Source organism: Chanos chanos, chromosome 13 (genome assembly GCF_902362185.1).
Source record: "Chanos chanos chromosome 13, fChaCha1.1, whole genome shotgun sequence".
NCBI lineage: Eukaryota > Metazoa > Chordata > Actinopteri > Gonorynchiformes > Chanidae > Chanos > Chanos chanos.
In genome coordinates, this window is record NC_044507.1 from 13,480,112 (window position 1) to 13,506,351 (window position 26,240).

Consider the following 26,240-nt stretch of genomic DNA (forward strand, 5'->3'; position numbering starts at 1 on the left):
CTTTAAAGAAAGCACTGCAATAACTGAGCAAATCAGCTTTAAGAAAATTCAATTTTATATGTCTCAGATGGAGAAAAGGATTGATCATATGCACTACTGTGAATCTGAATGTGGTACAGTTGCTTACATTGCAAAAAGCAGTTTAATCCAGATATATCCTGTTGAATAATAGAATGATTTCTAAAATGAAAAGCTAAAGCCAAGCAGTAAGCATACCCCTTTTTTTCTTCTTTTTTTCTAAAGAGCCCCCTAGCTGGAGTCATGCAGTCCTTCAGAGAGCGGAGTGGTTTCCATGGCAACCAGCACTGCTACCAGCAGGAACCCCATGAATTATCACGCCTTGAGAGTTACAGGCATCATCACGGCCAGACCAGACAGGGCTACGAGGCACACTCCCTTGCTGCTGCAGGGATGCCGACAGCAGGAGCAGGATCTAAAGACTGTTATGGGCAGCAGACCTATCCAGGCTACAGCAACAGCTCAGCTCAGGCTAAGAAATCATACCGGGGAAGCAAAGTATCAGGACAGCATTTGCAAGGAGGTTACAGTAATCACATGGGCTCTGGTTACTCAGCTCAGTACATGAGTGAGGGCCACTTGCAACAGAAATGGGATGAGTCTGCTCAGTTATCCCAGTATGAGCAGGATATGGTTGGCCGTCTGGAGCAAGGAGCTGGGGGACCTTCCCAGTATCTCGAACAGAACATGTTGGCAATCTCCCAGAGTCAGTGCCATCATCCCTCCCAGCCCTCTGCTTCTATTTATACCAGTCAACATCAGCAAGGCCTCCCACCAAGTGCATCTCCCTCTTCTGTGATGTACACACAGGGACACCTGCACTTCCCTCAGCACTCCCAGTCCCCTTCATCCTCATCATCAACATCATCGTACATGGAAAAATGCAACCCAATGCCCCATGGTTACAAAGGTTATGCTATGCCAACAAACACCCAGTACACAAGGCAATTAGCAAACCATAGTGGCTTAAAACAGAGTGCTTACAGACCTCAAAACACCTATGGGTACCAACAGCCAACTTCAAGAGCTGGATTTGAACAGCAGACTTCCCTGCAAGGGATGCAAGGGTCACAGGAAAACCTTCAGAAATTCCAGCATTACAGTCAGCCCCAGCAGAGCTACTGTATTACAGATATCTCTGTAAGATCTCCTGAGCAGTACTACCAGAACTGCAGCCCCAGTTCTAGTCATTCACCTGCAAGGTCTGTGGGCAGGTCCCCCTCATATAGTTCCACCCCATCTCCACTAATGCCAAACCCTGAGACATACCAGTATGCTCCGCCTCCCATCAACCCTGGAGCTTCATCCTCAACTGGTCTCCAAGATCAGGGCATGCTGATGCCTCCGCATAGCCACTCATCTCCCAGTGTAAACCATCAATCTCAGACCTACTCAAGTTCCATGAAAGATCGTTTCTCTGAGAAGCTGCTGTCCAACCCAAGCCTCTGGAGCCTCAATGCCCTGACATCTCAGGTAGAGAGCATCTCTAACAATGTCCAACAGCTGCTCCTCTCAGAGGCTCTCATGGCTAACAAAAAAAGTAGCAAGCGTAACCATCCAAAAAAAGGAGAGGATTACAGGGGCCAGTTGAGGGGTATTGAGGACTCTTCATGTCCTGACAGCCAACATGGTCACATTCCTGAAGCCTATAGTGCTCCTAGACCTATGACAGCTGAGCTTCAAGAGGGAGGATACTCTAGCAGCACTGAAGATCAAATGGAGAGAAGCTATTACTACTTTGGCCAGGGTAAGGGGCCAACACAAGTCCCAACTCACTCACAGTTGAGCCTAGATACAGTATCTACTTGCTCCATGAACTCAGCCGATGACATGTCTATCAAGTCAGGAGACTCAGTTCGAAGTCTGCAGAGTGCAGCCTCTGAAGATCTTGGATGTGACCCCAGGGTGCAGAGAGCGCAAGTCGGGGAAGACCACACCAGTTCTATAAGGAACATCAGAGATGAGAGGTCTCCTATAAGCATCACAGCCTCAAGCCCCTTAAAGCAGGAGAGCAACTCACCACCAGATATAAAGCGGGTTGAGGGATCTGTGAAGGAGAATTTTGAGGAGTCAGCCTGGACTGAGAGGATGACTGATGAAGATGACACTGGAAAAAGAGATCTATCTGTTGGACAAGAGTGCAAAGGAGAGGTTGCAGAGGACCTAGAGAAACAGCAGAAGTGGCCAGAGGACAAGAAGTACCCCTCCCTTTTTCATAAGATAAATAAAGCTGTGTCAGGTGGAGGCTATTCTTATGAAACTGAAGAAAACATATATCAGGGGCTGCAAAATAAATATGATCCAGATGAAGGGGACACTGCTGAGAGAAGCTGCAGCCTTTTAGATGTTAGCCGCAAGGGACATGAGCGCTCTGAAATGAAATCTGAAATTTTCAAGTCTGAGCCAGAGCCTAATGCTGAGACCACTGTGAAAACATCGCTTACTATTTCAAGAAGCAACCTTGGGCAAGATCAATATTTACCTGGAAAAGTGGACAATTCAGAGATGGCGCATTTCACCCCTCAAAGTGAGACTTCAGAAGAGAGACTTTCAGCCACAGAGCGACAGAGGGGCACCTTTGAGGAGCACCAGTCTGTCCTCTCTCATCAGGTCACTGAAGTTAGAGAGAGGAAGGAGAGTCTGACACCTTCTGAAGAGGTCATTAATAATAGAACTATACCACAGGAGCCCTCTGCTGAAGTCTGCAGTAGGACAGTGGAGAGGGAAGGCGAGTCATTGGTCAACACAGAAAGTACAGAGACTGCTGCCCAGGATACGACCCTCAAGAACAGCAAAAGGAGGCCAGCCTTATGTGACATTGCACCTCAGTCTCACTCTGTAAAGACAGGCCTCTCAGCTCTCAATGAAAAAACAACACCTCAGGCCCAGGCAAGGGATCACATCGATCGGAGTGATGCAAAGGTGCTGGAGCCAGACTCTCCTCAGCTGCCAGGCAAGTCAATATTGCATTCAGCACCATCCTGGGCTAATACTCCACCCTCCCCACAGAAAGGCGATGAGGACATAGAGCCAGGGATAAGCTGCCCCAGTGCAGTGACGCCATTAGCTAAGCCTGAGCCTGAGGTCCCTTCTGCATATCCACGACCTTTTGGCCGAAAGCATACACGGGGCAGGAGACGGCTAATGCATGCAAGTGTAGGAATCAGGAGACATTCAAATGTAGAAGCCGATGGGGCGCCACCCTCTCCCCAAAAGCCCAACTTGCTTATCAGCAAAAGTGCCCTTTTTAACAGTCAGATGGGGACTACACACCAAGATATAAGCAGTCAAACACCGAAACTTTTGGCTGATATCCTACCTTCTCGGATGTGTACACGATCTATTAGCTCACAAGGTGGCCCAAAGGTTTGCCCCCCTGAGAAAAGGAAACCAGGTCCAAAACCAGGTTCAAAGCCTGGTCCAAAGCCAGGTTCAAAACCAGGTCCAAAACCTGGTACTAAACCTGGTCCAAAGCCTGGTCTAAAGCCTAGTCCCAAACCAGGCCCAAAGCCTGGGCCAAAACCTGGTCTAAAACCTGGTCCAAAGCCTGGAGTGAAACCTGGGCCAAAATCTGGATCAAAGCCTGGAGTAAAGCCAGTTCTAAAACCAGGTCCAAAGCCTGGTAGTAAACCTGGTCCAAAGCCTGGTCCGAAGCCTGGTCCAAAGCCTATTGAGGTAGCGACCCCAAAGGGCCCTGGCCGTCCAAGAGGCCTCACTTCTAAGGTCAAGGTGATGAAACAAGAAGGCCAAATACAGACTGTTACAAACCGTGTTAATGCAAGTAAGACCATGAGTGAAAGTAAGAAACAAGATGAAAACAGAGACACCACCATTGTTGAAACAAATTTAGGTAGTACTTCAGATACTACCATTTTGAGCAACACTTTGGTGATCCCTGCAGATAACACTCTGGGAACTACCATGGAGACCACTACAGTGGATGTAAAATCTCAGATGAAAGACCAAAAGCCCATGGTCCTGAGATCTCGCAAACATGCTCTTGAAAACATAACAAAATACAAAGAAAAAGAGAGTGAAACATCAACAGATCTTCCCCAAAGTAAACCCAATGATACAGAGATGCAGAGAGTCGATTTAGAGAAGACGTATGAGAATCCCACACCAATCATAAACACCACTAGCCAAGAGGGAGCCTATTTGGATTCCCTAACAGGACCTGATGAGAATACTGTAATTTCTGTGAAAAGAAAATCGAGTTTGCAGTCTCAAGAACCTGTCAAGAAAAAGAGAGGTGTCAAAGCAAAACAAACAGAAAATCAGCAGCCATCAACAAAAACAGTTGTGGGAGTCCGAGGTCCCAGGGGGAGACGAAAGCGAGGACAACAGGCAAAGCCAGCTGTAAACAACGACTTGACCAAAGATGATCCTCCTGCCAACGACATCAGTGATATGCCTTGTGCACCTCCTCAGTGTCCCACTAAAACAAAGTACCTGCCTCCCCGAAAAGGCAGAGGTTTGAAATATGAGGCAATGGTTCAGAAAATCACATCCCCAGGGTCCAAAAAACAAGCTCCAACCCCTCAACTCGATACAGTGCTAGAAGACTCAACATCAAAGTTTGTGCCACAGGTTTCAGAGCAGAGGGAGACAGTAAACACCCTGGAGGTAATACCGGAGGAAGGTCAAGGCACAATGATTACAGAGGGGAGTCAAGACACAATGTGCGTCAAGACCCCCAGGAAGAAGAGAAGGAAGTGGGCCACTGTAGAGAGTGCAGACACACCAGATGTTACCCTGGAGGCTGGGAGCCTGATTATCAATTCACCAAGGCTGGCCAAACAGCGAGCCATCAAAAACAACCATGAGATGCATCTAAAGCAAAGGAGAAAGAGAAGGAAAGGCGTCATGGTGACAGAAAGTATACCCACTGGGGAGCCACAGGAAACAGTCCAAACAAAGACCACATTCCCACCTTTACTTCCATCCTCCTCTGTGTTACCCAATACAGAAGAGCAGAGAGAGGGTGAGCAGGCTCCCACAGAGATGTGTATTCTGCTCAACAAACCCAAAAGAGGAAGGCGTCCATCACTCAAAAAGAAAGAGGAAGACAGTTTCGCTGTATACGCCACTAAAGATGACTTAAAGGTCAAAAAGCCTGGACTCAAAAAGAGGATCAGGCAGAATCCTAATGTTATCACAATAAAGGGACCCAGACTTAAGACAAAGTGCAGAAAGGAAAGTTCTCCAACAGTAGAGGAGAAACAGACAGAGGACAGTTTGAAACAAGACTTAAATCAGCAGCACAAATATGAAAGCAAATGGTTTTTTACCCCGTATGTACGCATTGACAGTTCCAGAGAATTCGCCTCCCTTTGTACTATCGTAAACAGGCCTGAGGAAGAACAGCTGCTTATCCAGGCTAGAAAAAAGAGCTTCACCAAAATTAAAAATCCAGTCACGGTTGCCAAGGCAATACCAAACTGCTCGGTGATGCTCCAGGGGCCCTTAGTTAACAAAAGCTTAATTGACAGGTGTCTATTATGCTGCCTGTGTGGAAAGCCAGCAAATTACAGGGAGCTGGGAGACTTGTGTGGACCTTATTACCCTGAAGACTGTGTACCACGGAAAACATTGTCCACAATACATGGAGAATCTTTCAGGGAAGACAAAGAGGGGACAATGAGCTGCAGAACAGAGCTGACCACCACTTTGAGAGGTGAAGGGGAAAAGGACTCATATCAGGAAAAGACAAGTAGAGATCTTCAAGGGCATCTGAGAAAAGGGAGAAGGGCATTTAGGGAGCAGATCAGGATTCGTCCCAGCTTCCGAGTAAGGCTTAAAAGGCTGCAGTTGTTGCAAGGAAGAGCTGGAGGGGCAGCTACCCCTGGTGGTATGGAGGGATGTGGTGAAGCTCTGCAGAGACTAAGGCTGAAGGCAGAAACGAAGGAGCACTGGGCACATGAGGCTTGTGTTATCTGGACGAATGGTGTAATCCTGGTTGCTGGCAAACTTTATGGGCTCATGGAAGCTGCACAAGCTGCTAATGAAATGGTAAGTATATCACCAACTTTAGATACAACGATGTTTAAGTTTTCCATATGTAAATAATGTCAACAGCTGTATAAAATGTCTGTCAGGTTATCTATATTACCATCGTTGTGACAAAATTTTAATGTGATGGTTTGTACATAACATGTGCTGACATAGTAGCAGGTATCAATTATCAGTAATGGACCCCTGATTGATGTATGCTGTTTGTGAAATCTACCAATTTATAAGAACTGTTTCAGGGCTCTCTGTCTCCCCACAGAAATGCTCTAAGTGCCAGAGTGTGGGTGCGTCAATCAGCTGCTGCTGGAAAAGCTGCACTCAGAAATATCACTTTGTCTGCGCCAAAGAAATAGGTAAGAGTCCCTACACTTAAAGTGTGAGTGGGAGGAGTGTTGTGTGGGTGTATACACAATATTAACCATAATCCCTGTGGCTCAATTCATGTGTTAAGCTGTATTTGGGACATCAGCTTGGTGTGTAAGCATATATGATATATATCCACCTAACATAATGTAATGTTGTCAACAGCACAATGATCATAATCTATATGGGTCTGCCAAGTCTGGTCATAGTCTCTCTTGCTCTTTCTGCCTCCCTCACTCACTCCTTCTCTCAATCGGCTTCTCTCTGTTTTATCTTATAACAGGTTGCATGTTTGAGGAGGACAGCTTTTCAGTAAAATGTCCAAAACACAAGGTGAGTGAGTGAATTTACCACCCCCCCCCCCCCCCCCCCCCCCCCCACACACACACACACACACACACACACACACACAGGCATGCGCACACACGCACGCACGCACGCACGCACGCACACACACACACACACACACACACACACACACACACACACACACACACAAAAGAAGGCTCCGATGCATCCCTGTTACGTAATGGTCTTCATCTGTCCTTGCTGGAACATTTTGCTTATCCTTATTAAATGAAGGTGTGCTTTTAAAAATACAAGACGGCACAACCTTTTATAAGTGATATGGCAACGGTTCAGCTAATACCTCCTCTCCTATTTATCTTAGCAATTGATTACTAGTTCTCCTGTCATGTTAGCACAGAGTCACTAATCTTTAATGCCAGAGTGTAGGTGAATTTGATTGGATTTGCTATCTCCAACTGCTGCTGTGCAAGGGGACATGGAGAATTCTACAGAAATAGAAAACAAGAAGACATAGAGACTCTACAAAACAACCTAAAAAGAACCCAGAAAACACTATGCTGCCTTAGTGTACTAAATATCACTCCATAATATGAAAATTATACCTCATATTTTTCTCTATACCAAAATATCCTTGTGAAAAATATCACTCCTTCCCATGACCATGTCACAATAGTAACAAAGCTGGAAAGTGCCACTTTAGCATGCAAAACATACTGCATATGTTGCACAACCTTTTAATTTGACCCAGCAATTATGACTGTTGCAAGCTTTACAAGCAGTATTTCTAGCTTACGCCATCTACTGGTCACCAGTGAGCACTGCAGTGAGGGTGGAAGTTTAGAGTTTAAGTGTGCTGCTGACATTGAGTAGAGTGCAGCAGAGTATTGGATCAGCAGCAGCAGGCTTCCTTCCTCCACTCACTAGCAGAGGGAGAGAAACCTGGCCGCAGATCAAAACACCCCACCCAGCTCCCCCTGCCGTTCCCTCCTTTCACTTCTCTTCTCTCCTCCCACGTCAAGCGAAAGAGAGAGAGAGAGAGAGAGAGAGAGAAAAAGAGAGAACAAGGGTTCACGTCAAGCCAAGCACACATCGACTCATGGATCTAAGGGCTTTGGGTCTCGGCTATGCCAATTTGCTATCTTAATGAAAGAGAACAGTAGGGATACCACCCCCATGCAGGTCTCCCAGGAAATATGTTCCTCACCCTCCTCCTCTACACTGTGTTGAGGTTTTTGTTCAGCTCACGTGGCGAGAGAGCATGAGAGCAGTGCTGTTTCTTACAGCCACTGCTTTAGGTTGTGCCAAGGGGGCAGCAGGCAGAACAAGAGGATGTTTATCCATCCTCCATGCTTGTGTAGGAACAAAGGGAGCCGTTACATCATGGAGAGATTCAGAAGGAAGGAGGTGCTGAAAGTTAGCTGGGGCAACTGAGTAGATGAGAGCTCAGTACAATAGGGAGAACCAAAACCAGAGACTGTAAAGAATTTAGAAAGAAAGACAGAAAGACAGAAAGAAAGAAAGAAAGAAAGAAAGAAAGAAAGAAAGAAAGAAAGAAAGAAAGAAAGAAGGACAAAATCAGAAAAAGCTCCACACCAGACCAATTAGGAAGCAGCCCTGCTGTGTCTGTCAGCAGAGCCACTCTGCTGGCCAGATGCAGCACCTTGCACACTGCAGCTTTCATCCCAACACAGTGGCCAGTTCCTTCCAGTACAGGCAATTAAAGAACCCATGCCACATTGCTGCTGATGCAGAGCCTTCCTCTCTCTCTCTCTCTCTCTCTCTCTCTCCCTACTTCTATCTATCTGTCCCTATTTCCATCTATCTCTCTCTTTCTCTCTGTTACACAAACACACACACTGCAGTTCTGTACCTGCATAAGTAGGCTAATGCAGCACTCGTAAAAACAACTGTTGTGGGGATGACTTCTATCTGTGCGATTAGTGTTTTCACTTTGTGTTAGCTAGTGATCATGGCTTGGGTTACAGTGTAGTAATAAACACCCGTGTCTCTGGATACCTTATCTTTCAGGCTTTGTAATATAAAAAGGAAAGGAATCGCTCAGCCCGGTCAGTGTCACCTACGGCGTGGAACAAGGACATCCATCGGCCTGTTTTTGCACCGCAGGTCACCAAGGACCACGGTAAAAACCCCAACACGTACTGGGGTTTCTCTGAAGCACAAAGGTACTGTAGCAATACTGACCCAGGATCTCAGAGAAACAGCTGCCATCGCGTTCAGCATCCCAGTGAAGACACAGCCATCTCCTCAACTGACTCTGCGAGTATTTCATCACTTGCACAAAACAAAAGGGAGACTGGCACTTGTGAATAAGAAAAATGACATTCTCGTTCTTTGGAATGGTTGTTATCAGTTTTGGACACCTGGAGACAGCAATCTGGCCTGTTGCCTTTTTGCTGGCTAACCCATTGCTCACAGACTGGTATAGACGTCACATCAGTGTGTTGTTGAAGCGCATTCAGATTTGAGATGTCATGCATCAAGCACCCACTGGATGTATTTCAATGTAAGCTTAGGTGTTAAAAATGTAAATGGTGTGCTTTACAGGTCTGAATATTCTAATATTAAAATATATATATATTATTTTAATATAATGCTCTTCCAAGATGTACTTTGATGTGCATTTACAAACACACCAACAAAACTCCATCGGTGTCCAGCTCTTCTGTTCACAAAGCTCCTTGAATCAGTCCAGATATGTGTGTACAGATCCCCAGTCACAATTCATTTGTTTCCATTTGACACAGTCACGACTTTACGGTTCTCCATTCATCTCTTTGACTAAGGCTGTTCTTGTATCACAGAGATCACTGAATCAAAAAAAAAAAGAAAAAAAAAAGTACATAACATATATCATTTTCATTTCTGTATGTGACCAACGCCATGCTAATATAGGCTGCTCACTGCATTCAACTTGCTACATCTTATCATATAATTCATAAAAGAGTCAACACGGAGCAGTAAGCCAGTGGAGCTATCACACACCACTGTTCTTTTAATTCTTAATTCTAAGTAATTGTGTACATAAGTATTTGATGCTGTTTAAATGTAAGATGTGATGTACTATTATAATTGTGTATAGTATTTCTTAGAGATGTTTATTTTCTATAAAATGAATATGTTATTGCCTATAAAATGTTATTAAAAATAATGAATTAAAATGACTTTTTTTTAATTGTATTTGTTTTACATTGCTCAAATGATAATTGCAGTGTTTCATTGTTTTAGAGCTGTTTGGGAATGTTTTTGTAATGCTAATATGAAATATACTGGATATGTTACCATCACCAGCTGTCCTTGCCATTGAGACATACAAACACAATGTTTATTTTCCTTATGACTCCTTATCGCAAAATAAAAAAGCTGGTAATACTACAGCTATTAAGCTGATATTATGCAATTATTACCTGTTAGAACAACAAAGGTCTCAAATGATGCCAGGACCTAATGTAAACAAATAACTGTGTAGTTACTATAGTCATTTATTATGTTTAAATAGGGTGTTTAGTCCTATGCGATTTAAACAGCAATATAAAATGTGACCAACTGAGGTACAATATGACACTGCTATGTCAGCATATAATCTGCTAGAAGTTGTACATTGCTAGAATGCTTTGAATGCTGAGGCTCTAATACTGTATCTACTAAAAGATTTAAAAAATAAGTTTAAAAAATACACGCACCACAAACAACTATAGCAACAAATGCTATGCCATTAAACCACTGGCCTGTGTGATTCAAACCTATGTATCACTAATGTATTTTTAAAAACATTTTAGAATGTCATCTCATCACTTTCATAAATGAAAAATACAAAAGTTGTGCAGAATCTGCGAATCAGAATCAAGCCGTTCTAAGTTTTTCGTTACAAAAAGGCTTTTATTTACATTCTCAAGAATAATCACAGAGCAAAACAGAAGACAAAAAGACAAACTTTCAGTTTAAAGACATTTTCTCTGGTAGACTTCAATTATGCGCGCTAAAAACTGGTTAATCATGTATAGAAATGGTTTTGTGTCTCTTATATAACAAATGCAATGTCTGTGAAAACAAAACTACCTGATGATTGGGCGTCCTTAAACACAATACGGTGGTTGAAAAATGTATCCTCACTTTCGGAGAACTACTGGGCCACACTCCTATCTTGTTTTGAAAACACTTAGGCCTCTTTGGATAGAACAATTAAGATATGTGAGGGTGGCTGCTGCTAAGGTCCGATTTTGTTACCATAGGCCCTAAACTAAGCTTTACAAAATAAAAGACCCCCATTTGTGTTTTTGGGGCTCCCTGAAATGGAAGGTTCAATAGCAAGAGGAAGAGGCTACATTCTCTCAAGATAAATAGGTAGCCCGCATCTCACTCAGTAGTGCAATTGGATATAGTGCCTTTTAGGTGATTCTTTCTCTGATGACTGCCATAATCTCTATATTGAAGGTTTTTTTATGCAGGGTTTTCCTCTCAAAAGAAAAAAAAAAAGAAAAGAAAAAGAAACCTCTGCTAATACAAAACATTGATGCCCAAATCTTAATAGACAAATTATAAATACATGTAATATATATATATACAAGGAAAATACTTTATGAAAGTGAACCCACTAAAGCCTCATATATATATGTTATTATATGTAAAATTCATCCCTGCTTCAGGTCGTGCAGGTAAGACCCCAACTGTACAACGTGATATAATAGAGGAGGACCTAGCTAATCTCAAAATGAGACCAGTTCCTCCAATGAATACTTCACTTCGCCCATTCAAATATAACCAAATCACAAAATGTAAAAAAAAAGGGGGGGGGGGGTCTTAAAATGCGTGCCCAGTTCAACCACCCAGCAAGTCAGCCACCACACATTTCCAGTTCAGGTTATAACAGCCTGTCAAAACTCCACCCAGTGGCCACAGCTGGCCCTGTCTGTGCATCTCACAAAGACGGTAAGAAATCAGTTTGTTTGTTTTTTTAAAGGGGACTATAAATAAGTTAAATAATATATTTTATATCAAAAAAAGGAATTAAAAACACTTTTGTTTGCAGAGGAGAGTCAGAGGGACATCTGGGTTTTGTGTGTATTGGCAAGTTGAATGCAGTGGGGAGACACTTTTAGACCTCTGTTTCACAGGAACGAGGGACAGAGCTGAAATGAGAGAATCGATCCACTAACAGTCTACAGGCTAATCTCTCTGATGACATTGGCCAAAGCCTTTTCTGCCAGCTGAAGGAAACGGGGAGTTGTGAATTTTCCTTTGGAGCCTGGGGGGAGGAGTGGGTGTATTATGAGGAGGTGAAAATGTGTATGAGCTGTGAGGTGTGTGTGGGTGTGTGCGTGTGTTTGTGTGCAGGGGCTGGTGCTGACACTAGGTGGAGGTGACAGTTGTGCCGCTGCCAAGTTTGATGATCATCTGCTGGCAGTCGTGGAGAGTGCGTTTGTCTCCCAGTTTCTCCAGTGTGCGGGCTGCATCAGCCAGCATACCCACTCGCTGGCCCGGGGCCGACAGGAAGGATGGGGGAAGGTAACGACAAGCCAACATCACAGCTTCCGCCTGCTCACGCTGTCCCGGCCTCGTCTCACACTCTTCTGCGCAAGCACACACAGACACACACACACACACACACACACACACACGCACACGCGCGCACACGCACACACACAAAAACAACATGTGAATTTCACAGACTGGTGATGAACACACTCAAAAGCTGTAGAGAAGCTTCTGGTGCACTTGCGCACGCACACACACACACACACACACACACACACACACACACACACACACACACACGTCCCCACCCCATGTGTTAGATTCACAGACAAGGAGATGAACACAAACAAATGGAGCTGCTCGTCAGAGACATGCGCACACTAACACATACATGAAGCGTGAAGATCACACACCAGGCACTGAACAGACAGTAATTACGACTCATCGCGGCTTCTGATAACTCTTCCGAACACACACGCAGACACACACACACACACATACACACACACGCGAGGCTCTCACCTGTTTTGCCTCCGGGTGTGGCGCGGCGTCTCAGGCTGCGGTCCAGTAGCTGGTGTGTACGTGTGGGACTAGCTCCTGCCATCAACCTGGCTGTGGCTTCATGCAGAAACAGCTGCAGAGAGAGAGAAAGAGAGACAGGGCGGGGGGTGGGGGGGGAGATTAAGGGGCTAGCAAACACGCTGTTTCCACTCTGACTAATCCTGCCTTCGCCGCCCCTGACACGTCTCTCTCACTCTCTCTCCATTTTCCTCTCCCTCAATCCCACACACTGCATTTAGCACCGACGGCTCCGCACAGGAGCCGTGTTCTCAAAGCCCCGGTTTAAACGTAACAACACGCTTCTGCGTTTAAAAACAGGCCTTTGTCTCAAACATCACGGACAGAATGATGTCTCAAAATTATTTACTGTTAATAGAAAGACAGAGAAAGAAAGGAGTAGATTTGTATGAGAGAGAAAAGTATGGAGAAAAAGTTCAACCGATGATTCAACTACAGCTTAGGCAAAAATTCAGGACATGGAAAATCAAGTCAGAAAATTAAATAGAACTCTAGTACAAAGAGTTACAGGCAATTTATTTCAATTGTACCACTTGAGCACATGAAGCAGATTTTAACAGATGCCCTCTCTGTAAGCTGGGAACTCTCTAACCCCAATTCAACATCAACATCAATTTCTATTAAAGAACGAAAAATCAGCGCAATGAAATTGAACTTTGACATAACCTCTCATCTGACCTCTTTAGTCAGAATTCTGCTGTGTGTGTGTGTGTGTTGTATTTGCATGCATTTCAGTGAGTGTGTGCGCCTCTGTGAGATGCCCACCCTGCGCATGGCTGGTCTGAAGCTCTGGGCCAGTCTCCTGAGAGAGCTGAGGTCCTGCTGAAAGCCCTGCAGCTCTGGAGGAGACGCCTGCTGCGCTGCCACTGGAGAGACACTCTGCTGCTCCCGCCACACGTTCGTACGCGTCACCAACAACAAGTCACACAGCAACAACTGCACCAGCTGCACGCCGAGATAAAGGGTCACAGAGTGAGAGAGAGAGAGAGAGAGAGAGAGAGAGACAGAGAGAGAGACAGAGATCAGAAACACACACATTTTAAATCCGTGCCAGGAATAAAAAACAACTTCTGCTCATGGTATTCCAAGGATTTCACGGCACACGTGCCTTACTATGTTGTGTGTGTGAGTCTGTATGTGTTGTGTGTATTTGTTACAGAGGCAGTGCGTTGCAGCCAAGCTCTGTGTTGCACTGCAGGAACATTGCACAGAGTTCAGCACATGCAATGCAACTACAATGCACCACAGCTCTGGCCAGATCAGGACATCTGTCAGGAACCAGTTCCCGCTCTGCAAACACAGATTTGTGTGTGTGTGTGTGTGTGTGTGTGTGTGTGCACATCTGTACATAGCTCTATAAATACCTTGTGCAGGACCCTGTCTGTGTGTAAGAGCAGGGAGGTGTACTTTACATAATCTTTGTCTCGGTGTGTGTGTGTGTGTGTGTGTGTGTGTGTGTGCGCGCGCTGTGTGTTTACCTTGTCTAACACATTGCTGTGACAGTGAGGCCCCAGGTTCAGGCTGTCTCTGAGCAGGCTGCTGGCTCTCTCACAGTAGCTCAGACTGAGCTGGCAGTTCTCAGGTTTGGCCAGCAGAGTGCGCACTGCTTTAAATGCATTCAGGCAAGCTTTGGGCAAGGGGCTCCTGCAACACAAAGAACATGCTGTGAGTATGCACACATTTTAAAGAACTAGCACAACGCTTTGAATTAAGGCATGCAAAAATTCTCAAACGCTGTGGGACTCTCCTAAAGTGTTCTACATCATTTCAACATCAAACTTTCATCTAAATCACAGTTGACCAAGTTGAATTGCAAAATGCAAAAATGCTGCAATAGAAATGTTGAATTACAGCCACACACACACACACACAAACATTTCTACAAATATTTCTAAATACAGTTTAAGTATATGCATAAAGCGTATAAATATTCTAAGGGGAAAATTCATCGCACTACACATTTCTTCACACAAAAAATGAGCTTCCGTGGGGGTCCTTTGCTGATGTTGTGTGTGTGTGTGTGTGTGTGTGTGTGTGAGTGCGCGTGTGTGTGCTGACGATACTCACTCTGCTGTCTGCAGACTTCGTGGCAGGTGCTCTACTGCTGGGTAAAGTCTCTCGGCTGCCATGTCATCGCCCTGCAGCCAGTTGATGACCACCACCACGACTGAGGACCACCATTTGGAGTGGGGGTCACACCCTGGAGATGGTCACAAACAAAGTCATGCATTACAGAAGGACCCACATGCATACAACCACTCTCACACTCATCTGAAATCACTACTCAAACACTGAACAGAGAACCTACAACTCACAAAGCCATTCACAGTAATGCATACTAAGCAGACAGTGAATGGTGACAGTGACCATCTCCACAACAATGTGTCATGTGCAGGGGGGTGGTGACATTTGTGAAGCAGGACTGTCAAGTTGTAGAACCAGATTGTTCAAACAACCACTGATTTAAAAGATACTGTTTAAGTTCTGCTGGTACACCACAGTAAACATATGGCCAAGGAGAACAAATCCACAATCTTCTTTGTGTCCCTTCATTTATAGTTCTTTTGAAATATGTTTAATTTTGGTAATATGCAAGATTTAATAAAAATGATTTGGCTCATCATATTCCAATTCATAACATAGTCTGCAGTAGTATGTTGTGTATTTCTTTCGTGTGTTTCCAATATTAGGAGTTACTGATAAAAAACAAGGTTCTTGCCCTGAGTGAGAACTGAACTAAAGAGAGACTAGTTCACAGCACTCACCTGTAACAGTGGCCATGTTGGAGCCAATGGCGAAGGACTGAGTGGTGGCTCCGGCAGCATCTGAAGCACTGGTCAGCAGCTGCAGGTACTCCAGAGCATCCGAGTACTCGCTGTAGAAAGCATATATACATTTCAGATAAAGAGGATGTTCGACAAACAGGGTATAGGTTTACGTTAGTTACAGCTGGAACTGGAACTACATTAAGCTACCATAAGAATAGATCTGTGTTTTCCAGTTCATCTCCCTGAGCCACCCTGGATACGTTACTTTGTGTTTACCCCAGCGAGAGCACGCCTGATTCATCTTATCAAGGTCGTGGGAATCAGTTACAGAGTAATATCGGGAGTGTTAGAGCTTAAAGCGTCTCAAAATTAAGAGAGCCTCTAGAAATGGACTGGGACACATTCCAATTGGGAGTTGAGATCACTCGGTGGCAGCTGGAGTTCTTCAGTTAGGCCTGAAGTGTTGGTGCACTTGGGATCGGTTATTGCACAGAGAAAAAATTCTGAGTTGGGGTTTGGTGGACTCACCCCTCATGCTCATTGGTTGTTTTCTCGCCCCTTGGCTGAGCTACGCAGTAAAGCGCCTTCTCCAGCAGATGCTCTCGGAACGCCTGAGTCACCTGAGCCAGCGGATCAACTGGAGAGAGATGGGAGGGGAGTAATAAGCCTCTTATCTTATCTTCTAACAATTTTTTTGTTTTATCATCTATTTTATTGCTTTTCAACCATAAAAAACACAATAAAACGGCCATAAAAATTTTTACTCAGTGATGGCATCTAGTCAACTAGCCAGTAGTTTATCCGAAACGGTCAAGTCATTTCTTTCACGCAGTTTACACGTGAGGGCCGGGGTGAGATGGGGTCATGCCGACCTGTGTTCCCAGCCTGGCTGTAGATACTCTCCTTGGGTATGCTGCGTACAGACCAGTCCCCGTCCACAAAGAAACGATGGCCCAGAGGATGGCATAGCCACTGCATGGCAGGAGGAACACTGCCACTGGGAGAGAGACAGGCCTGACGAGCACTGCTAAGGAATACACGCTGAGAGAGAGAGAGAGAGAGAAAGAAAGAAAGAAAGAAAGAAAGAACCCTGTAAACTGCCTGCACATATAAAAAGCATGCCCATAAATTGCGCTGCAATGCACAGTTTTCAGTAAACAGAAAAGAAAAGAAAAAAACTCTGTTACAGCGTGTAGAAAATCTGAGCACTGAAATGTAACTCTTATAAACGAATAACAGACTTAAAAAAAAAAAAAACTGCGGAGCAGAAAGCTGTTTTGAGATTCAGAATAAGAGATCTCTGGGTGCTTACAGAGGTGAAGTGGAGCAGACGGGGCAAACTGGTTTTCACTCTCAGAGCGGCAGACACGTAGATCTCAGCGAGCGTGGCCACGGGCAGGCAGTCTCCGGCACATTCCGCCAGATTCACCGCACTCAAAGCCATGTGCACAGCAGAGAGATGACTGCCACCAAGCTTACCTACAGACAGACAAATCCAGGAGATACAAGATATTGTCAGATAGTCTACTTTCAATGGTCCTCTTTATTTTAGAACTGAAGGCATCAAAACGGTTTAATCTATTCAGACGCTACACAATATTTTGCTACAAAAATTCGTCCCAAGTCGGCTCTAAAACGTTAGCAACACCGGCCATCCAAGCTTTACAAGACACAGCACGCAAAGTTAAAACCCACTAGAATTTACAATGCTAAACTAAAAAAAAAAAATCACATTAAAAAAAAAAAAAAAAAGGTCTCTCTGTACCGGTCATGTGCAGCTGGTGCAGGCGGTGGTACACAAGGGCGGCGTCTCGGCTGCTTTTGCGGGCGTCGTCCTGGAGCGGACGGTCTGACCTCAGTCCTCCGGCCTTGCTCGCCAGCCAGCGCCCCACCCACAGTCTCTGCAGGCAGAGACGCAGGCCGGCCCACAGGGCCGCACACGTCAGGTCCAGCTGAGAGGTGGGCAGGGGACGACCCAAAGCCTTCAGACAGGTCCACAGGTTCTGAGACGCCTGAGCAAAATCTCCCTGCATGCGATGGAGGGATGGGGAAAGAGAGACACATTTCTGTCATTCAGAAACTTCAAATATAAACTGATCATTTGTTCTTATCTGTTCATGGGGGGAATCAGGTCACCTGATCAGGTGGCACATCACAGTTGTCTACGAATGCGAACGTGTGTGTGTGTGTGTGTGTTTCTCTCTGACTCACCCTGGCCAGGTCCAGGTCAGCCTGTTTACGGTGCCTCCAGAACAGAACAGATGAGCAGGAGTGAGGTCTGGTAACAGGTTCTCCATAAACCAGCAGTCTGATCAAAACTCCAGCCACCAGAACACCATTCAACAGCCACACCAGCAGGGTGGGCAGCATCCAGTCCATCCAACCCCATGAATCCGCTGTTACACACACACACACACACACACACACACACACAGATAAGCATAAAAGAGTGATGAACAATTATTATTTTGAGTTCTGTTTTGTGGACATTAAAACAAACCAGTCCAGGAATAATATGCACAATTATGTGAGTACTTTATTGATGAATGTTTCAAATATACATATTTACTGCATGCTACTGTCTCATTAGTTCTTGATGCCATTTTTATGCACTAGCAGGCCTTAATACATTCGCACTGTTTGCCAATACCAGAAAATGAAGAGAGAGACCAACAAAAAAACTGAGCAACATTTCTGAAAATCATCAAATCAAAAGGCTAAAACTTCCCATGTGTGGAATGTTATATATTTACCCTACCCAACAAATTCACAAACCACTCACCACCTTACACATTCTAATCCCATTAATCCCACACCACATTTCCATAATCCAGTAATCCACCCTGACTCTGCCTACCTGCACTCTCCATTCCCAGCATGTTCCTGCCAGTCCCAGGGTGGCCGGTGGAGGTGGCGGCTCCGGAGCTGCTCCAGCTGCCACACAGCAGTGAGGCCAGTGGGTTAAAGGAGAGGAAGAGGAAGGTGAACGCACACAGAGCCATGCGAGAGCGGTCCAGCATTCCCACGCTGCCACTGCCTGTGGCCTTGTCTGCATGAACCAGCAGCTAATAAAGAGAGAGCAGTACAGACAGACAGACAGACAGATGGAGAGCGAGAGAGAGAGAGAGAGAGAGAGAGAGAGAGAGAAGAGGTGAGCTGAAGCCATAGTCCCCACAAACTTATTTTTTCACCCAGTTCTTTTCGTGCGTTTCTATGACGAAATGTGTTAAAGTGCGCGCTCATAAAGTTGAGGTATATTAGCAACATTAGGTATGTATAATCTTACAATCTGATAGACACTACCTTTTAGTGAGGAGGGTCTGGCTGCTCTAAGTACAATCTAAACACAGTATAAAGGACTCACCTTACTGTCTTCTCCCATAGGGCTGTCTGGTTCAGAGTCACTGCTGCAGTGGGACAGGGGACCGCCAGGTAAGGGTGAGCCAGCGTCGGACGCAGGAGGGGTGGGCATCTCGCTCTTCACATCTACCTCCATGGCCACCAGATCCTTCAGAGACTCTGTAAGAACAAAAACGGAACGAAAAGACAGATTACCTTTGAGGGACAAACAAATGGATTGTAAAATGAAGCAAAAATAAAAAAAATAAACAACGGAAAACGTACTGTTCTTCTGGGCAGCCATTTTGAGAGCCATGTTCTCCTGTTTGAGTTTCTGATTGCACTGCTGTAGGTAGCGGATGTAGTCGATGGCCTTCCTTAGTACTGCTGATTTATTCAGCTGGGTCACAGACAGAAAGACAATCAATATAAGCGCTTTTACAACAGCAAGCACAATAAAAAATATTCTGCGTCTATTCTTCATATCTATTCTCGAATATAATGACCAAATATTTGTGAAGTCAACAATTCATAGTTGCTTGTCCTATTTAAACACTTTTAAGAAGCAAAATAAATGAATGAAGAAAGTTGTACATATTGAGAGAAGTTTGAATTGTATGAAGAGGAAAATCATTTGGACCGTAGACAGACCTTGGCCTCAGTGCCGGCCACCAGATCTTTGAGCTCGATGATCTTGTCGTTGATGGAGGATCGGTAGCGTTTCTCGATGGCGTTGTGGGCCGTGCGTTTCTCGCCCTTTTGCGGTTGGCCGGCAGGTTTTCCGCTGATGGCAATACGGTTTATTGGGAGCTTCTCTGTGTCTACCACAACCGGGACTGTGGTGAAAATGGTGCCCCCATTCATCAGAGCCTGAGGGGGGGGGACAAGAGAGGGGTGAAGAGGAAGGACCAAAAAAAAAAAAAAAGCAACACATGAGCTTTGTGAAAATAAAAGAAGAATCAATGATAACTCGAGTATATTTATACTGAAGCCCTCATCAACCCCTATGCTGGTTCAACATGAATTTATGTTTTGTTTTGTTTTTTTCCTTTTGTTTTTTTCCTGAGTTCATGACTTTCTACTTGATCTTTTTTCCAAAGAATACATATAAACAGACCGTCTGACAACTGAATAATAAAATATCAGCAGGGCTTTCATAACCAAGAATGAGCATGCCTTAAAACATACATGGTTGGTGGCAACATAATATCCCCATATTGCTGTGCGTGACAAACATTACATTTGAGACATAGAGAAAGAGACATGAATATGCATGTGTTGTACTGCTCTGTATGAGGGAACAGACAAAGAGGGGACGTGCTCATTGGAAATCAGAGGGTGTACCTGCAGAGAGGTGTTCTGGACTGGAGCCGTGGATGTTGCCAAGGAGGTAATGCAGGGAGATGCTACCGTGGTTACCATGGATGCATCAGGCTTCAGGGCAGTGAGCAGGAGGGAGTCAGCCTTAATGAACTGTGGCTGCAGCAATACCTACAACAAAAAAGAAACAGAGGGATCAGAGCCTTCAGTGGCCAGGAATACATCAAAGTCATTGCTGCTAACAGGCTTCCAGGAAGGACAAGTAGAAAGCTTAGGTAGTGAAAAACAGGTCCAGTATAGAAAAATGCAAATAATGATGCATAAAAGTGCATAACATTAGGACAAATGCATCCGATAGCACCAGTGATGGGGAAAACACAAATACTGATTAACAAAGCCTGTCCTGTGAAAGCACCTAAATTTAAACAGAAACCTTAGGAGTGTCTCTTAAACGTAACATTTTGATGAAGGTTTTTGAGACTAATGTAAAGCTAATGTAGGCTTTTGTACACTACTTCACATTAGGGTTGATACACACACACACACACACACACACAAACTTACTGGAACCTGCTGGACATGAGGAGAGATGGTTTGTGTTGGAGGACTTGACGACGTGGCTAACAGTGGTGACGTGGACAGGCCCTGAACTTGAGCCTGAATGGCCACTGGCTGCACACTCGGAGGAGAGCTCGACATGCTTGGGATTGGCTGAGGGGAGCTGGCTTGATTGACAGCTGTAAGGACACATTAAAACCAATTTTAAAAAAATAATAACGCAATAGAACACTGTATATATCCTTTTCAGTAATGTACAAGAACAAAGCAGAAACACCTCATTACTGTACTTTGGAATGTTTGGGAATATTTCCACAACATTTAATGTTTTTGTCAACTTGCACTTTTACCTCAGTACACTGTCAAAAGCAAACGGCTACTTTTATTTACTTTTATTCAGACACACTTCCCCAGACATTTACGCTACATAGTACAACATTAAATCAGCAGAAAAAAACAAATGCACAAACACAGCGCTCCACTAATGGAACGTTCTAGATGATTTCCATCCTCCCACAGACTAGATCAGAGTCCTTGTGGTCACCACTCATACTGCATGTATGGCATGGGTATGGCCCAGCCACATTTAAGCCCTGCTCAGTAGCACTATCTTCTTTAGATCATATTAATACATTTGACAAAGTTGTAGTTATTTTGCCAATACCTGAATGATTTTAATGGGACTCTAAGATGTTTGTGTAGTCCCTGAAGTACTTAAAAAAAAAAAAAGAAATATAAGAATAATAATAATAATAAAAAAAACAGCACCTATCCAATGGTCAGTACAAAGACAAAAGCAGACTGGACTTTTAACCACATATAACACATTACACTTCTGTAACCTTTACTTGAGTAGTTATCTCACAGGTCTCTTTCATTCTAACTTGAGGCATTTTCCAGAGAGGTATCTTTACTTTGATAAAGTATGGCTATAAGGTGCTTCATACAACACAAATCTTTATTTATGGTCTACCAAAAAGAAACTTTCAATACTTCAGATAACCTTTTTAAAAAGATATCTGATTTCTCTGCTATTAAATAATTAAATCCAGTGTACTAACATAGCTGGTTTCTTGCCTCTTTCAAAATGTTCGTCTATTGTGTTTTACAAGGCCAGTGCACTTGGCTGCTCATTATGATGAAACAGGAAACTGACAGCTCAGTGTTTAAATACTAAGCGACTAAAATCAAGCTTCAACTCCTCTGGTCCTTAGCCACTGCTGGACTTATCATTGCTTTGAACTAAGATGCTCTTTGGCCTAATCAGAAGATGAGCTTAACGTAATCGTTGTGATAAAAAAGCCAACTGAATGAGTGAAAGTATGAAGAAGATAGCAGTGCAGGGGACTGGATCGCATGAATGTGACAGAGACTACAATAAAGGTTAGTAGGTTTGTGGACCTAAACATGGGCCGCCCACTATCAGTGTGGACTTTGAGTCCTCCCACACCACCGTCTTTGCTTTTGTAACAGTGAACTTTAATGCTGTCGACATCACCACTTCTTCCCATCATTTGACTAAAGGTGAGTGGGTGATGTCATGGCTATGACTCATTATGGTATGTCACAGTAAGCATATAGCATAGACACTTTAGTACCTTAACAGCGGCACACATGAATGAAGCCACATAGTAAATACAATGTAGTAACAACTAGAGCCCAACAGGGAGTGTTTATGGTGCAAAAAAAGGGTAGGACAGGCAGAGAATATACTGTAACTGCTTACTATATGAACCTTTCTTGGGGAGGAAAACATGCATGAGCCTGTCGATGCTGTGTAAGATTTTCAGATTTGGATGAACACCACTAATAGAATTTAGGGTCGAAAGCTACTTGAGCTCGCCTTTTATCACAACATCATAAAACCATTCTGTATTACACATCTCCATAAAACCAAGACTCATCACTTAAACCATCACTTACTATAGGGAAAAAAACAATGGACTATTGTTCTAAAAATCGTTAACAAGCAAAATATTACCACTTCTGTGCATTTAACTCACAGCCATAGCAAGTTTAACAACGTTGCAGGTCAGATCCCCTCAGGATTACCTCATCATGGTTTTAATGACCAAGGGCTGAGTGTGCAATGCCTTTAGAGTCAAGGACCACATTAGTGCCTGATGCCACTGTGGCATTTCTGAAACCCCACTGATTCAAGGGAAAAGTGTTAAACCAAGTGTTTTAGCCAAGTTAAAAAAAAAAATGGAACAAGAGCACACAAGACACATTTTTACTCACGTGAGAAATTATTCTGGTTGGCGTAGCTGGCCAGGGGCTGCTGCTGCTGCTGCTGCTGCTGCTGCTGAGTTTGCTGGGGTGTCGGTGAGGCGAACAGAGCCTGCGGACCAGGACTGTACACTGGGCTCTTCCCAGCAGGACCATGGTTCTGACCTGGCTGCCCAGAAGGCTGGAGGGCACATGGGGGGGTCTGAGAGGCTTTGGGTTGAGTTGTCTGCAGAGGAGGACCCTGCTGACGTGATGCTGCGGGCGTGGACGCCTGAGCCAAAGGAGACTGCTGGAAGGTGGTGGGGTGGAACACCTTGTCAGGGGTAGAGGAACTGCGTGTAATGGGGGGGCCCAGCAGGGCATCCAGGTGGGGACTGCTGCTCAGGATAGAAGATTTGGTGGGGGAGGTGGAGGTGGAGGAGGTTGGCGAACATGAAGAAGGGGTGGAGTGAGCCAGGACTGGAAGATCCTGAGTGTGAGTTGGAGGAACAAACTGAGGGGGGTCAAACAGGCCTCCAAACTCCATGTCCTGGTTATTGATGAGCTGGAGCATGTCTGTGAATGGAGAGCAAAAGAAGTGTGAAGAAATGGCATTGACTGTGCCCACTGAGTGAAGAAAGAGTTTTGTGGAGGGCAAATTTTATAGTTTTTGGCAAACAAAAGGTTAAATCACAAAGTCAAATTTATATACCAGTGATACATTTTTCAAGGAAACCAGTAATAAAAGACATAAAATAATTGAATGCATTTGATCTCCATTTTCAAATGTATAACTATGATTTTTTTTTTAATTGAAAGGACACTGCAGCTCTAACATGAACTGCAACACATTTGACTAGAGACGTCACACATTAATTCAAATTACACTAAATGTTCAAAGCTCATTAACAAAAAGTTACAAATCACAACCAATCTGACGTATTTTCAATTTAAGACGACTCATCATGACACTGCACTTCCTTTTCCGTACACCCCTCGATCCTCTAAAACAAACAAGTCAAAAATACTTCTGCAAAGCTACAGATAAGGTGAAAAAAATTACAGGAATCATAAGAAATTCTCCTCGGTATCTCATCAGAAACCACTGACAAAAGCTGAAGCGAATGCTACCAATTTATTCAATTCTCAGAGTACCGAATAGAATTGAATAAGACTCTGTTGGCAGTGTAAGAATGTCACATTACTGCATCTCAAATTCAGAGCAGCAAGTCGCCAGCAAGGACAGAGGGGCTTGCTGGTCAGACACATCTGTTTACTTGTCCTCCATTACAATAATCCCAAACCTCACATGAGGGAGATGAAAAGACGTGTCTTGAATGAGAACGTGAAGAGCTATGTGGCACACTCACAGTCCAAACGAAAGACTGAGAATCTGCACAGCTACAGATCCCTTCAGTAAAAAATAAGTGGTAATAAGATTTGTGCCATCTACCTGACTGCATCACAAACTGCATAATGAGTGTATAAATACGTTTAATTAATTACAAGGAGCCCTTTAAAAGGATGCTCCGCTGCAAATCTGCCCAAAATTCTGTTTAAAGCCTGCAAAGCTATCAGATAATCACTTGTTTATCAACGTCTGTATTACACTCCTAAAGACAAGTACCATTTGAGAATACTGGGGCATACAGAAAGTCCATTTCTGTGTTGAAGAGGCCTTCTAACTAAAACAGCTGTATGCAGGTAATTAATTATTTTAATTTGGTTTTAAATCCACACTATATTAATCTTAAATGCCCATCCACAGACAAGGCAGCGGGGAATTTGTAAACCAATGTTTTGTATGAGGTGATCGCTCTCGACCAATGAGAGAAAGCCAAAGCGCCTTGCTATGCGGACTAGCCTCTTAGATGGAGAGGGTGGAGAGCTTGTCTGTAGTTTCAACAGGATTCAGAGACTGGGGTTACTATCGGGCACTGTAGTCAAATTCATCATGGGGTTACCCTCGGTCAAACCGATTCATAGCGCGATGTGACCCAATCACTTAATGTAAAGAATACATCCAAAAATATACAATATATTCCAATAATACGTCTGTAACATCTCAAGTATTGCCTTCGTTTATTTACTGGAAGATTTCACATGAATCTTAATTATGTAAACGTTATTTCAAATAAACGACTGCATGACTCTGACACAATCGTTTTATACTTTTGCAGTTTGCAGTTAAATGTATCACACAAAAAAATGTTTCACTAAGCAAGCCCGCGTAGAGCGATGCACGATAGTAACCTCGAGTCAAGTGATGTCACTTGAACAAGTTCGAGGGGGCGGGGCCCTGTCATGGCAACTTCTGCGAGAGACAATGGCCGCAACGTTTCATCAGTAGTTCATCCATATAAAGTGAAAATTAAGAAATAGCTTGACGCCCTTCAAGGACCATAGCTAACTAAATGCATCTCTACCACTCTCTGCGTTTACCACATGAGGTTCATAAAAGCGAAGCAAAAAAGCATGACCAGCATGGTTCAGTACGCCCAGTTAGAAATTAGCCTAATTGGCGCGACATGACCATCAGATTTAAGACTATGAGCAGTATGTGTAAGAGATAATGCTATGTCCACGTTAAGAATTTAGTCTGTAAACTCGTAATGGGCAGAGAAAGAAGTTTAAAAGTTCCGCCAAGCTGTGACTACTGCTGGTCCCTCTATGACACCTCAGCTCCCAGTCAAGCCACCAGTGTACACAGTAACGTTACCAGTTTAAGCGTAAGCTAAAATTAGCATACTATAACTGTGATATATAAGCACGTGCACCAGCTTGGCAGCAACGACAAACTAACAGTAACTGGCCAAGAAGAAATGTGTAGTTAGTTGTATATAACTTGGAATCTTGTCACCTCTCAGATATTGTAACTTGTACAATTTTCCCTTGATTGGTAAAGCAAGTGTATTCATTTTCTCTCTTACCATCTATGTCGCTCAGCAGCGCTGTGTCAATATCACTCGGATCATTTAGAGACAGGCTTGGATCCAGGTTATCCAGTGCCGGATCGTCAAAAGACAAATTATTCATTTTCACTCGCTCGCTCTCAATCTAGTTTGTCGACTTGTTCGTTAATCAGGTTCGAGACACACTAAAGTTATCCCATGTAAATTAAAAGCTTCTTGCACTTAACAGCTGAGTCAACATACAGGTACATTTGTTGATATATCATTGAAGAAGTTCAACAACCCTCGACGACAATCAACTTTGTTATTGATCTGTCAACTACCTGCCGCCTCCTATTTCCATTCTGCCACACAAGGAAAA

General features: G+C 44.0%; 2 protein-coding genes across 2 annotated transcripts; one reads left to right on the forward strand and one right to left on the reverse strand.

The window, feature by feature from the left end:
* Positions 1 to 246: 246 nt before the first annotated feature.
* On the forward strand, positions 247 to 6,720 carry rai1 (retinoic acid induced 1; the record flags this gene model as incomplete). Its single annotated transcript, XM_030790822.1, has 3 exons — positions 247 to 6,030; positions 6,290 to 6,383; positions 6,677 to 6,720. Coding segments are annotated over exons 1-3 (5,907 nt in total), but the record flags the coding sequence as incomplete, so codon positions are not given.
* Positions 6,721 to 10,578: 3,858 nt separating this feature from the next.
* On the reverse strand, positions 10,579 to 26,240 carry srebf1 (sterol regulatory element binding transcription factor 1). The gene is made up of 19 exons (XM_030790824.1): positions 25,898 to 26,240; positions 23,001 to 23,543; positions 20,766 to 20,938; positions 20,226 to 20,372; positions 19,533 to 19,751; positions 19,167 to 19,281; positions 18,907 to 19,061; positions 18,400 to 18,607; positions 17,754 to 17,938; positions 17,308 to 17,569; positions 16,855 to 17,021; positions 16,415 to 16,583; positions 16,071 to 16,179; positions 15,540 to 15,649; positions 14,842 to 14,974; positions 14,253 to 14,418; positions 13,540 to 13,719; positions 12,718 to 12,829; positions 10,579 to 12,290 (listed from the first exon to the last, which is right to left on the reverse strand). The coding sequence occupies exons 1-19, from the start codon at positions 26,001 to 26,003 to the stop codon at positions 12,070 to 12,072; spliced, it is 3,480 nt and encodes a 1,159-aa protein (XP_030646684.1). The 5' UTR covers positions 26,004 to 26,240; the 3' UTR covers positions 10,579 to 12,069.

Bases quoted from the DNA above. Each gene is read 5' to 3' on its own strand.
- srebf1 (XM_030790824.1), bottom strand. From the start codon at position 26,003: ATGAATAATTTGTCTTTTGACGATCCGGCACTGGATAACCTGGATCCA. The intron at 17,939-18,399 runs GTAGGCAGAGTC...TGTGTGTAACAG, and splicing joins GCTGGGAATGGAGAGTGCAG to CGGATTCATGGGGTTGGATG. The intron at 16,584-16,854 runs GTAAGCACCCAG...TCTCTCTCTCAG, and splicing joins GTCTGCTCCACTTCACCTCT to CGTGTATTCCTTAGCAGTGC.